At 34.8% G+C, this 14988-nt stretch overlaps 1 protein-coding gene across 1 annotated transcript in view; it reads left to right on the top strand.

Moving 5' to 3' along the window:
• FAM227B (family with sequence similarity 227 member B) overlaps positions 1–14988 on the top strand; it is a 234173-nt gene that overhangs the window by 27956 nt on the left and 191229 nt on the right. The window contains exons 7-9 of the mRNA XM_036249266.1: positions 3987–4085; positions 11029–11130; positions 14335–14461. Coding sequence (XP_036105159.1) covers positions 3987–4085; positions 11029–11130; positions 14335–14461 — 328 coding nt within the window. The remainder of the gene's footprint in view (positions 1–3986; positions 4086–11028; positions 11131–14334; positions 14462–14988) is intronic.

Here is a 14988-nt window from a genome sequence, read left to right as displayed (position 1 = left end):
AATTAATATAATTACTGTTAAAATAACTGTATGGAATATTGTTCTAGATCATCTATAATATTCTTTTGAGCGCTAACATTTTGTGTTCTAAGATGGGACTACATTTAAACCATGGATACCAAATCACAAGGCAATCACATAAACATGGCATAGAAGTTACAGTGGGGAGGAATTTTTAGTATGGTTAACTTGGAGGATGCTGACATAATTGAAAGAGATAGGAAAGTGAAGAGTGGAAGTAGATGGAGAGTGTGTGTGTGGGGGGGGGGGGGGTGGATATGTCCAGCAGCTGGGTTAGGATATTATGAGTTTGTGTAGCAAAGGCATATCTGGGCATAAATACCCAGTGTTTTGTTTATTAATACCCCTAACGGATTTCAAAAACAAATTTCAATTAGCTTACCACAGAATGTACATGCAATGGCATTAAAATAAATAGATGATGAAATTAGATTGAAGAGAAAATAAGTGTAAGAAAATTAAAATAACAGAGGAAAGGTTATTTTATAGAAATTCTTATAGTACAGAGTAATGATAATCAAAACAGCATGGAATTGGCAGAAAAACAGACACACAGACCGATGGAATGGAACTGAGAGCCCGGATATAAAACCACACGTGTATGGGCAAATAATGTTTGACAAAGGAGCCAAAAACACACAATGGAGAAAAGAAAGCCTCTTTAATAAATGGTTCTAGGAAAATTGGAAAGCCTCATACAAAAGAATGAACTAGACTAAAGTTTGTCCTCATGTACAAAATGTAATTCAAAATGGATCAAAGACCTAAATATGAGACCTGAAATAATAAATTACATAGAAGAAAGCATAGGTTCTAAACTCATGGACCTTGGTCTTAGATAAGATTTTAATAATTTGACCCCAAAAGCAAGGGAAGTAAAGGCAAAAATAAATGAATGGAACTATATCAAACTAAAAAGCTTCTGCACAGCAAAAGAAACTGCCAATAAAACAAAAAGACAACCAACCAAATGGGAGAAGATATTTGCAAACAATAGCTCTGATAAAGTGTTAATGTCCAAAGTATATAAAGAATTCATACAATCCAACACTAGACAAACAAATTAAACAATTAAAGAATGGGCAGAGGACCTGAACAGACACTTCTCCCAAGAAGACACAAAAAGAGCCAATAGATATAAGGAAAGATGCTCAACTTCACTAGCTATTAGGGAAATGCAAATCAAAACTACAATGAGATACCACCTCACATCTGTTAGAATGGTTATCAACAAGACAAGTACTAAATGTTGGGGAGGTTGTAGAGAAAAAGGAACTCTCATTCACTGCTGGTGAGAATGTAGACTGGTACAGCCACTATGGAAAACAGTATGGTGGTTCCTCAAAAAACTAAGAATAGGGTTACCATATGACCCAGCAATCCTTCTTCTGGGTATCTACCCAAAAAAACTTGAAAACATTTATTCACAATGATATATGCACCCCTAGGTTCATTGTAGCAGTATTCATGGTGGCTAAGACATGGATACAACCTAATGTCCTTCAGTAGAGGATTTAGAGAAAGAAGATGTGGTACATATACACAATGGAATACTACTTAGTCATAAGAAAAGATGAAATACTGCCATTTGTGACAACATGGGTGGACATTGAGAATATTATGCTAAGCGAAATAAGTCAGAAAGAAGAGCTAAGAACCAAATTATTTCACTCATATGTGGGAATAAAACTGAAACTCATAGACATAGATAACAGTATGGTGTTTACCAGAGGGAAGGGGTTTGGGGAGACAGTAAAGGGTAAATGCAGCCAAATATATGGTGATGAAAGAAGATTTGACTTTGGTAGGCACACGATGCAATATACAGATCATATATCATAGAAACTGCACGTGAAACCTATACAATCTTATTAACCAATGTCACCCCAATAAATTTAATTTAAAAATAACTGCTTACAATAACCAAAAAAAATTGAATTTATGGATCTGATACTCAGAAAGAGAAGGTTAAAGGGCTACTGTTATATGCTGAGGGTGTAAGAATCTATTGAAATGACTGAATTCCCCTTACCCCGTCCAAACACATTCGAGCACATACAGTCATGGATTAAGTTTCTTGATGAACAAAAGTGTGTATTATCCCCTGTATCATGCATAACAGAGCCTTGGCTAGAGATGATGCTCAGTAAACATTTTATTGAATTGAATTGTGAAAAGGGGGCCTGTATTGTAGATGTGAGGAGAAAGCTGAACCCTGAGCATACTTAGTATACACAAATAGAAATTCAAGAAAACTTTAGAAGTAATTTTGTCCAACCTACAGTCAATACTAGGAGAAAAAGTTCCAAGTCAGATAATCTATAGATTTTAAGATATATTTACTTGAATCAAAACAGTATCACCAAGGTGGAACGGGGATGTGAAGGAAAGAATCATTTAACTTTTTAAGCTGGGTTTGGGTTTGTTTTTTGTTTTTTCTAATTTCAATCTTTTGGTTGTTTTGCCTATTGATATGTTTAAAGAATTTAGAGTTTTCCTGAGAAAAAGAAAGTTAGTGATAATGAACTAACAAACTAAGACTAAGAACAATCGTGCAGTTTATACTAAAAAGCATCTTTGCTTGAAATATGCAAATAATTTAAGAAAAAGTATTCAGCTTCCCACACTGTATTTGAATTTTCTACTTTTTTTCTTTCTGTACTTTCTGTATATTCTTTGTAATTAAGAAGTACTAAATCTAAGTTGATGCTGTTACCAATATAAGTGGTCTATGAAAGAGAAGTGCCCCCACAGAATATGTGATAAATAATCTTCTCGGTATAAAAGTTTGCATGATGTGTTTGTATTTTTTTGTTGTTGACTTGTACTTGAGGAACAGAAATTTATACCTATGTATTTCATTAAAAGAAATCTTAAACGCTACTGAATCCAATATTTAAAAACTTTTCATTGAACAAGATAAAATGATCTATTGAATGAACCTATCTAAACCAAGAATTATAATCTGTAATAGTCATGGTAAATAGATTTAACCTTATGTACCAGTTTTGATCCATTGCTTAAAAAGAACACCATGTTTAGATAAGGTCTCAAGTTATAATGGGGTTCATTGGGATAGAATTTTATGATTGTTGATATCTGTCTTCAGTGTAAAAGAGAAATTGTAGCATATCTTAGATTTTTATATTTTTTATCTAGCCTACACTGCCATTTCCATAGGTCCTAGCCAAGTGTGATTATTGAGCATATGAAATCTGGCTAATACGACAGAGTTGAATTTTAAAATTTTATTTTAATTAACTTATGTATAAATTCAAAAACTAATACTTGATTCAGTTATCAAAATACTTTTGATTATGGTTAAACAAAATTACAACCATGTATTTTATGAAGTCTAAATACTGACTTAATATTTATGATGAAAATTTTGTGTTCAAATTGAGATGTGCTGTAAGTGCAAATTATATAGTATATGTCAAAGGCCTAGTACCAAAAAGATTGTGACATATTTAATTAATGCTTTTTATAATTATATGATACTATTTGAAATATAGGTGGTTAAATAAATGTCATGAAAATTAATTTTACCTTTTATTTTTTATCTTTTTTTAAAAAAATATTTTTATTGATTTTTAGAGAGAGAGGAAGGGAGGAGAAAGAGAAACTTCAATGTGAGAGAGAACCATTGATCAGCTGCCTCCTACACGCCTCCTCCTGGAGATTGGACTCCTAACCTGGGCATGTGCCCTGATGGGGAGTCGAATTGGTGACCTCTTGGTGCATGGGTCGACGCTCAACCACTAGCCACACCAGTCGGGTTTATTTTTTACTTTTTTAAAGTGACTACTAGAAAATTTAATATTACATATGTGGTTCCACATTAAATTTATATTGAACAATGCTAATCTATAACCATTGAACACATACTCTTTACAAAGCCTATTTACATTGACATGTTTTATAGTGTTTTTTAATTTATCCCTATTTGTCTTTTTTTCCCATAGGAAAAAGTTCTTAAAATCTGGAGGCCTCATTTTCTCTCAGAAGCCTCTATTGCTCTTTTGCATGATTCCTTTTGGTGGTGGTTTCTCCATAAATTTAAGGTATAATGTTTTTTAAACTTCTGTTTTAGATTGATTTGCAGTGTAATTCATTTTTCAGTAGAGGCAGCACTGGTACAAAAAAAGAAAGAAAGAAAGAAAAAACGACACTTTTCTGGATCCTTTCACAGTTTTAGTATTCCACACAGTTTAGAAATCCTGTTCAAAATCTAGAGTTCTTTCAGAGGATAAGACTTGAATATGGTTCTCAAAGAACCTGGGTCTTCATTTAATCTGGAAAAAAATAGTGAAATCAAACAGTGTAGTAAATAATAAAGTTGTAGCTTTAATCAATATTAAAATTTGCTGATAAACACCAAACAGAAAGCCCACTGTAAATCCGTGGCATTAAAGGAGGTTTTCATTTGGGAAGTCTACAGATCAGACAGAGAGAGAGTCCTCAGTTGATTCAGAAAAGTTAAGATTAAGATTAAAGAGAGAAAGAAGTGGGTATCTGGGAAACAATAAGAGGATGGAAATAAGCAGCACATGAATCTTACATTAGAAAACACGTGAGCTTAGAAAAAGAGGTGAATATACATGACTGCTGTGTAGCCTCTGGATCTGGAAGGACGGAAAGTAGAGCAACCCAGGGTGTCGTAGTCTAACCAGTAAGAAGGTGTGCCACCCCCTCACGGAGCCTGCAAATGGACTCAGCTCCCCACCTTTCTCCAGCTCAGTTTACCCACAGAAAACTGCTGAGGATCTTCAAAGACATGTCATACCAAGAAGAAATGGGTGTTACCAATTTTACATACAAACTATTTGGTTAGGCTGTAGTGTAATTCTAGGTAAAAGTATTTCTGATATTGTTAGTAGCTGAATGAGCCATGGGAAGTGACATATCGATTCTACAAAGGTGATTACATAAGGAAATTTGTGAAATCAGGAGAGTTTCATGACCGTAAATTTCTTTTTCCTGATCTGAATCCCAAATTTGTGTTTTCCATGACAACAGAGAAAAACCTTACTTTCCCACTAAATCTGTTAGGATGATATATAACAAGTTTTTGAAGAAACGATCTAGCAAAGTTTCCAGAAACCATTTTGTCAGGCCATAATAGTATTTTATTATTCTGAACAAATTACAGATTTGACACAAAAATATTAATGTCCTCCTATTTTTATAGGATTATTCTTGGAATAACAAGGAATTAGATTTTTTAATCTTTAAACTATTCTCTAGCAACTACTGGCTTTCTGAAATTAAAATTAATTAATTGTAAAATATAAGTTAATAATATTTTCAGTATCTTATGATTTTTGACGTTTTGAGGAGCAATATATGATTTAGCTGGATCAGTGTTCTGCTAGTATTCTTTGGGTCATTTTGGGGATACAGATCAAGTTGAAGCAAATTTTCCATGATTTAACCAAAATAGTTCCTCATTTATTTATCTGGTTTTTTGTTTTGTTTTTTAACTATCCAAGTAACTTTTTAAATAGAGAGTAGAAGGGAGAGGGGGGAGAGAGAGAGAGAAACATCTATGTGAGAGAGACACATTGATTGGGTGCCACCCGCAAGATGCCGACCAGGGCTAGAGACTGAACCTGCAACCCCGGTACTTTCCCTTGATCAGAATCAAACCTGCAATCCTCGGTCTGTGGGCCCATGCTCTTAACCGCTGAGCCAATCCAGCCAGGGCTAAACAATTGGTAATACATTTGCACTTGTGATAGGAATGAATTTATATTCTTCTGCAATAGAAATTGCAACAAAGCTGAATCTTTTGAAGAGTTGATAAACATTAGCACCAGCTGACCAATCAGGAGAATCTTTAGGTGTTTTAACAGTAAATTCAGGGTCAAAACAAAAAAATATCATCTGGTTTCACAGAAGTAGGTTTGAAAGGTGGGTGGACTTCTCTTTTATGTAATTTATCCCAGTCAATATTTATAACAACAACAAAAAATGTCTTTTGATGTCCTCACCTTCTCTTGAACCCAACCTTTTGCAGGATTCCTTTCGAATAACATTTTTAGAAGACTTTGTGCTTCAGCACTAAGAAACTGAGACATTACAAATCTTGCTTTTAATATCATGTCCATGGTCTCATTTCTGTCTTTACCTTGAAATGGCAGTGTACCAGTAAGTATTTCAAACCTAAGTACACCAGATGACCACCAGTCAGCACTCTAGAAATGACCTCAGAAACCATATACTCCACTGTACCACAAAATGAGTTGGCCTTCTTTTCTTGATCTACTGATTTTTTTGCTAGTCCAAAATCTGTTAACTTGATATGTCTTATTTCATCAAGCTAAATGTTTCTCGGTGTCAGGTCTCTATGCACAATTCTAATCGGTAAAAATGATGCGAAGTAAAGGCTGGTTCTGCAAGGCAGAAGTTAACATCTTCCTCTGTTCACAGAACTTCTTTGGGTAATCTTTGAAGACATCTCCTTCCCTGAGAAAACCCAGTATTAAATACAGCTTCCCTTCAGTCTGAAAGGCATAATGCAATTTGACAATAAATGATTTATTTCCACCAGTATATCCCTCTCCATCTTTGTCCAAACTCTGTCTCGAATTTTTAAATACGCTTTTTCTGCCCTGGCCAGTTTGGCTCAGCGGTTAGAGCGTCGGCCTGCGGTCCGGAGAGACCCAGGTTCGGTTCCCGCTAAGGGCACGTACTTCGGTTGCAGTTTGTCCCCGGCCCTGGTTGGTCGTGCGGGTGGCAGCCACTCGATGTGTCCTTTCACGTCGATGTTTCTCATTCTCTCTCCCTTCCTCTCTCTCCCTCCCACTCTATCTGTACAAAAAATGGAAAAATATCCCCGGGTGAGGATAAAAAATAAATAAATAAATAAATAAAATAAATACGCTTTTTCTATTTTTATTTTTTTATTGTTGAAAGTATTACAGATGTCCCCATTGACCCCCTCCTCCCAGCTTCCACCCCTCCTCCTGCTTTCTCTCTCTCTCTCTCTCTCTCTCTCTCCCTCCCTCCCTCCCACTCTATCTGAACAAAATATCAAAATATATATATATATAGCTTCATTGCATAGAGCTGCCCAGCATCAGGGCGGGTCTTCTTTCTAACAAGAAAAACCTTTCCGAAAGATCCCTGACAAAGAACTTTGAGCAACTCAAACTATGCAGGGTCTGTTTTCTCAACTCCTTCCTTAATGTGATGAGTAATAGGAATTTCTTTTTCTTTTTTTTTTCCCTGCATTTATCTTCAGATAGAGCGGGAAGGAGGTGGAGGGAGAGAGAAACATCAATGTGAGAGAGACACATCGACTGGTTGCCACCCATGCAACCCCAACTGGGGCCTGGGACAAACTGCAACCGAGGTATGTGCCCCTAGTGGGAACTGAACCCGGGACTCTCTGGTCCGTGGGCCAACACTCTAACTGCTGAGCCAAACTGGCCAGGGCAGGAATTTCTTTAAAACTCCTTCATCTTGGCAGGAATCTGCTTCTCCCTCTTCCATTGGCAACCGTTTTAAGATGGTTTACCTATGTGGCGCCTGGAACCCCCCCACATCAGGAGCACAGCAGCATTACCCTATGTTAATGAGGGGGGCTGGAAGGGAGTGGGGTGGAGGAGAAGGACTGCGTGGTGGGGGGTGGAAAAGAGGGCTGGGGAGCGTGCTGGGTGCCGGAGATGAGAGAACTCATCTATTGTGTTCATTGCATTTCATCCTTGAATTTATTTCTAAGAGGGTTTATTGTTCTAAGTGTATATATTGAAGCCAGTGAACTAGAGAAATAACATGACCTCTTATTTCCCTAAATCCACCAAATAAATGTGATGGGATACTAACACATTTAAAAAAAATTTTTTTTTTTAATCCTCACCTGAGGATATTTTTGCATTTTATCTTCAGATACAGTGGGAGGGAGAGAGGGAGGAAGAGACAGAGAGAAACATCCACATGAGAGAGATGCGTTGTGTGCTTGCCACCCACAGAACCGCAATCGGGTTGGGAACAAACTGCAACCAAGGTACGTGCCCTTAGCAGGAACCAAACCTAGGTCTCTCTGGTCTGCCGGCTGAGGCTCTAACCGCTGAGCCAAACTGGCCAGGGCACACCCACACATTTTTAACCAGCATCTGTGGAAATAGATCCACTCCTTGTATATTTCAGTTTCTATTTTAAACTATTCTACCTTCACTTTTAAGGTGAATGTAAAACATATAAATTCTATCTGATTCATGACCCACTTTGCAAAAAATAAATAATACTGATTTTATAACTGGAATAAAATAAAACTCTGAGTCACTTATATAATTTAATTATCAATAATATATAGCATGCTGACTCTAAAACTTATTTCAGTAATTGTTCTATATTAATATAAGAGCACATTTTGTTTGTTGCTTGTGATTTAGTGGTCGCTTGCTAATAGAAAAAAATGCTGACCCTGGCCGGTTGCTCAGTGGTTAGAGCATCGGCCGGAGTCACAGGTTTGATTCCTGTGGGGGCACGTGCCTCGGTTGCAGGGTTGTGTGGGAGTAAACCTGTCTCTCTCATATCGATGTTTCTCTCTCTCTCTTTCTCTCCCTCCCTCCCTCCCACTGAAGATAAATAGAAAAATATCCTCAAGTGAGGATAAAAAAAAAAGAAAAAAGAAAAAAATGCTGAACTTGAACCCAGAAAACTAAAATTTAAATATGGTTCTTCCAGTAGTTAATGTGAAACTTTAGGCTATTAATAAAATCTCCCTGAGCTTCTCTTATCTCAACTCTAAAAAACAAAACAAAAAACAGGTAGAAAATAGCATGCCCTGCTTTTTTCCTGGGGTTGTGTGTACTAAAAGTGACATGAATAAGAAGACACTAGTAAACTGTGAAATGCTATGTAGAATACGGGATTCACTATACTAGAGTTAAGAGATCTCGCTTTCAAAAACAATTACCTATCTATGTATTTGTTGAGAGCGTTAAATTAGAAAATGCATGTAAAGTTATTTTGTTTTACATGGAACTAGGTATACAGTGAGTGTTTAATGGGTACATCTATCATTAGTAGTAGTAGTAGTAGTAGTAGTAGAGTTATTATATTGATAGAGAGAACACAGGGTCCTTCTCAAACTCTTCCAAAAAAATTGAAGAGTGGGGAACACTTCCTAATTCATTTTATGAGCCCAGAATTACCCTGATACCAAAGCCAAAGATACTACAAGAAGCAAAAAAACAACCTATATATCAATATCCTCTTTGATGAGTATTGATGCAAAAAAATCCTCAACAAAATGCTAGCAAACCAAATTCAGCAGCATATTTAAAAGATTACTCTCTGACCTGTGGGATGTATTCCTGGAATGCAAGTATAATTTAACATGTATATCAGTAACTTGAATACCCCAACCAGCTACAGGACACATTTTCTTTCCAAGTATACCATAACATTTACCAAAAAATGACCATGCCCTGGCCTGTTTGGTTCAGTGGTTAGAGCGTCGGCCCGTGGACCAGAGAGTCCTGCTCCGTTCCCGCTAAGGGCACGTACCTCAGTTGCAGTTGGTCCCCATCCCCGGGTGAGGTTGTGTGGGTGGCAAACAGTCGATATGTCTCTCTCACATCAGTGTTTCTCTCTCTCTCTTCCTCCCTCTCTTCCTCCCACTCTGTCTGAAGATAAATGCAAAAATGTCCTCAGGTGAGGATAAAAAAAAAAAAAAAGACCATATCATTTTTCTACTCTGTCTTCTGCGGAGGTATATATGGTATGGATACTAGGTTGAATTGTATTACTCAAAGACATATTCTGGAAGTCTAGTTGGGTAAATTTTTTTCTTCATACATGTCAAGTGTAGATTGTGTATTTGAAACATGCTATTTTTATTAGTGAATTATGTATATAATTTAATATCACTTATATAATATCATTCAATTATGTATCTTAACACCACTACCTGTAACATAAGTGATCAAGAATCACTATTAACATCATCGTTATTATTTTTACTATAATCTCCTTCCATAAATTTATTACACAAGTATTAGAGCTGTATTGGGAATTAGGATACATGGATTCTAGTCTGGCTCTCAATTAATTAACTGTGTATCCTTAAATAATTCTTTTAATCTTTCTGAGCACCAGTGCAATCACTAAAATAGAGGGACTTATGTAGGTGATATCTAACTTCCATTTTAGGTCTAAGAGCCTATGCATTTGTAAGTCCCAGCTCATTTGGCTTGCTAATTTCATAGAAGACTACCACTATCTTTGAAAATGTTGGGTGTTTATTACCATAACGTATTAATGCCAGGGTGCTTCCATAATTGACATCATAAATGAATTTGGACTCTTTAATTCATCTCTATTGCTTAATTCATAGATTTGGACTCTGATTCATCTCTTCATTGCTTAGAAAAGCAAGAATCCATGGTGCTACATTAGGACTTTACTAAATATTGCCATTATTACCTATAGATTTCTTCCTTCTTGCAACTTACTTAATTTGTTTTCAGTTTAGCTATCAAGTCGCAATTTTACTAGTTTTGGCTATGACTGTTTCATCCCAGTAGTAATTGCTTTAATTTCCTGCTGAGTTACTGGTAGTGAAAGAATTGGAATGGGTATAGAATAATAGAAGATAACTGAGGCATTCTGCATGCCAACTACTATGAAAGAACCTTCATTAATTCATCAAGCATTTTTTGTTTTCTATGTGCCAGGCACTGTGCTAAAGGGGTGAAATACATCACATAAAACAGATCCTTGTCCTTATTTAAGTTACTATTTTAAGATATGTATATATTATCAACATTTGGCAGATGAGGAAACTAATAATTAACTTGCCTAGGGTATGCAGCTAATGAAATAACAGCCAGCATTGAAATTCAGGTCTGCATGATGCCAAAACCCATGCTCACTCCACTATAGCAACTGATCTGCTCTTTAACAATAGATAAAATTACCCACATTATGCAAACAAATTCCAATTTTAAATTGTAATATTAATGATTTTAATTCCATACATCTTTTATTTTTAAGCCCGACAGAGAAAATCAAGATTTCTTGTTTGATAGGATTTCAGAAAGTTACGTGACACTTTTTGTAAGCATACCTCTAAGTCAAAAGGATGCATTCTTTCAGGTAAACATAGAAATGAAATGGTCATGCTAATTATTTTTGGAGCTAATGTAATAGAATAATAGTTATTTTATTTAAGCACGTATGAGAACATATTCTGTTACTTTGAAAGCAAAATTTCCTGAAATAAAGTAAGTTATGATACTATTTTAATCTTCACCTGAGGACTTCCTTTTTAAATTATTATTATTATTATTGATTTGAGCAAGAGAGGAGGGAGAGAGAGAAACATCAGTGTAAGAGAGAGACATCAATCGATTGCCTCTTGTACTCGCCTTGACCATGGATTGAACCCACAACCTGGGTATGTGCCCTAACTGGGATTTGAACCCACCACCTTTTGGTGTAAGGGATAACACTCCAACCAACCGAGCCACACAGGCCAAGGCAGTTATGATACTATTTTAAAGGTTATGTCCCCTACTCCAGAATATTGTATTCCCTTCACTAAAAGTCTCTTCAAATCTCCTTAGTGTGATATAGGGATTTTGTTTGCATATTCATAATTTGAAAACTATTGACTTGATTTATTCTATGATATTCTTGTTTTTTTATATTTATCTACAAAATTATTTATCAATTTTGGATTTCTTTACAATGTATCTTTTGATCTAAGAGAACTTGAAAGGTTTATGTTATGCCTAAGGAATAAGTACCTGTTACAGTAAAGAACATGGACTAATTTGTGAATCAAATGTTTGTTTTACTTTTCTGTTATATTAACTAGTGAGTAGGGTTGATGAAAATAATTTATATTCTTGAGTAATGTTAAATGAGGATGGTAGGAATTTCATTGGGTATTTGTAAATTTAAACATCTAGTATTTCAAAGCAGAAACCACATTCAAATACTTCATTGTGTTGACATCTGTAAATCAGAAATACATATTTGGGAGTCAGTAAATATTTCTTGTTCATGGGTAAAGCAAACTTAAAATAAAAATAGTTAAATGTCCTTTGTAAACAAACCTAAATTGTCAAATATTTATGTTCAATCTTGACCTATCTTACTCACAAACATATACATACTGTGTCACAGAAGGAAACTAATAGTGGACTTGGAATGAGACTTGGCTTCATGTCCAGAATCTGCTACTAATTACAGATCTTGTTAAGACAGTCAGTCTCCCAGTTCCACAGTTTGTTGTCTGTCAGGGAAAGAGGATGATCAGATCCATGATTCATATATTATTGTTTTGTAAAACAATGATGTCCTCAAAGATAGACTAGAATTTTCTCTGCTAATATTGAATTTTTTTCTTATTTGCAGGAAAAAGTTAATGGTTAGGATTTGGGGTAATTAGATTGTCTAGAGGTGACAAAAACAGCTGTTTCTCTATCCATAATCTTTCTTTGCTTGAGAACCAGGCCACCTCCCTACAGCTTTATCCCCTTCAGACTTATTTAAGTGGAAGTGGAGCCTCTCTCTCATTGACCAATTTCCATTATTTTTAACTCATTCAGATAAGTGAGGGTTTTGTTACCATAGGCTCATATCTGGTTTATCTTACCTAATGAAGAGAAATGTATTAATATATAAGAATCAAGAAATTACCTTCAGGTCTCATTATTCAGTACAGATTAACTAAATCTAAACACATTTAGTATGGTTTTTATTTCCCTCTCTTCTCGTGACATACAGTATTCCTTTAGAAATTTTCCCAACACAGTTTGACATTTGATCTCTTTTCCCCTTAATCTGAAGGTGAGGTGCTCACAGAACATTTTTAGAAGTTTCTCTTTTTCACCTTGGTCAACATTTTAATTTTAATCATTAGTATGGTTTTATGTACCACAAATAAAATATGTGATTGTTTCTGGTAGTAAATTATTCATGGTTCATTCGATAAAATTAAATATATCAATATATAAAAGTGTTCTCCCCTCCCCTCCCTACCCACCTTCCAAAAAAATCATTGAGTTCTTCAAAGGATACCATCACTTACCAGCAAATGTGAGCACTTCTGGATTTGGTGACTATTAGTTTCCTATTGCTGCTGTAAAAAATTGTTACAAACTTAGTGGCTTAAAACAATAGAAATTAATTGTCTTACAGTTAGATAGGCCAGAAGTCCAAAATGAGTCTTAAAGGGCTAAAATCAAGGTATCAACATGGCTAGTTTCTTTAAGAGGCCCCAAGGAATAATTCACTTCTTGCCTTTTCCAGCTTCTGGTGACTGCCAGCATTCCTTGGCTTCTGGTCACATCACTCCAATCTCTTCTTCTGCCATCACGCTGCCTTCTCCTCTCCTATAATAGCATTTTTCTCAGCCTCCTTCTCATAAGGACACTTGTGATTACATTCTCTCTCTATCTCAAGATCCTTAACTTAATGATATTTGCAAAGGCCCTTTTGCTGTATAAATTAACATTTACAGGCTCCAAGAATTAGGACACTGATCTGTAAAGGGCTTTTCTGATTCTAAAATTTTACATTATTAAGGGCTAAATGTGTGATTGCAAATATTTATCTAAATGCAGAGTACCAAAATAGTAACTAATTTTTTAAACCTTTAGTATAAAAATATCATATCTTTCTATGTTTAATCACTCCCTGGGAGAAATGTAGTAGTTTAGGAAATTTTACTACTAGAATACTGGTGGAACCATATATTTGTTGATATCTGATCATGGTTTTAATATGTAAATAATGCAGTAGTGATTATAATATATTAACTCACCTAAATAGGCTTCAATTATTTAAAATTATGCTTTTTATTCCCTGATAATTATGTGACATGATAGAGGCATTAGCTAAGGCTTTGGTGGTAACCACGTTGCAATATGTAAAGGTATTAATACAAATTTATACACATTAAAAAATTATACACATTAAACATATACATTGTTATATGTCAATTATATTTATATATGCTTTTTATTAGAATAACCTGTATAGGTCAGTTTATAAAAGAAGATGACAGTAGCAAGGTCAAATGAAATAAATATATATTCATCAAACCTTATATTAATTGTTAAATTCATCCTTTTTCCAAATGAAATGTTGTTCTCTAAATGCTATCAAATAGCCAAATTGACTGACTTTATTTTTAACTCTTCTTTATGTTTCCCAGTTAGATTTACAAAGAGATAATAAATGGCCAAAAGCAAGCTATAACAAAAAAGGGATGTGTATATTTCACAAACATGGTAGTTGACATATGTTATATGAAATATAACAATACTCTAATATGACTATTTTTGGTAGGTGTATCCTGATTGTTTGGCACAAGCTATCTATGCAACATTTCAGGAAGCATTTCCAGAATCCAGTCATCTCTTTAATGATGAATTTAAAGAAGATCTAGGGAATAACATTTTTCTTTGGTTGTCAGGTATGACTATCATTTAAGTAGTGATCATTATTTTTGTACCTGAAACTTCTGGATTTTGTTTGCTCCAGTCAAAAGAATAGTTGGTTTTTTGCCTTATAAAATATGCCATGGATAGCTATGTTTTAAAATAATGATGATTAGTCTCTTCTGAAAATTTTATAGTACCAAAATTAATCAATTATTAACTTTAGAAGCTAAATAATTTTATAGGCAATGGAATTCTTGAGAAAACTGAATTGCTACAGAAATAAAGTCATGCCATATACATTTTATATTTGGATGAAAAATATTTTAAACTGCTTTTGGAAATAACATTTATAACAAATAATATTGAGTAAAGAAAAAACATATTTTTAAAATTATGATGTGCTTGTAGGTAGGAGTGGTAGGATTGAATGGCTAAAGGGAAGTAAAATTCTAGTCTAGAGTATCTAGCTAGAGATTTAGGTGCTTGGATTTAAAACTAAGGTATAGTTATATTCCAGGAAGGCCTTCCCATCATTTTTATTTTCTGAGAATATTATACT

This window comes from Molossus molossus, unplaced genomic scaffold, assembly GCF_014108415.1.
Source record: "Molossus molossus isolate mMolMol1 unplaced genomic scaffold, mMolMol1.p scaffold_m16_p_1, whole genome shotgun sequence".
NCBI classification, from domain to species: Eukaryota; Metazoa; Chordata; class Mammalia; order Chiroptera; family Molossidae; genus Molossus; species Molossus molossus.
This window is presented reverse-complemented; position numbering and strand designations above follow the sequence as displayed.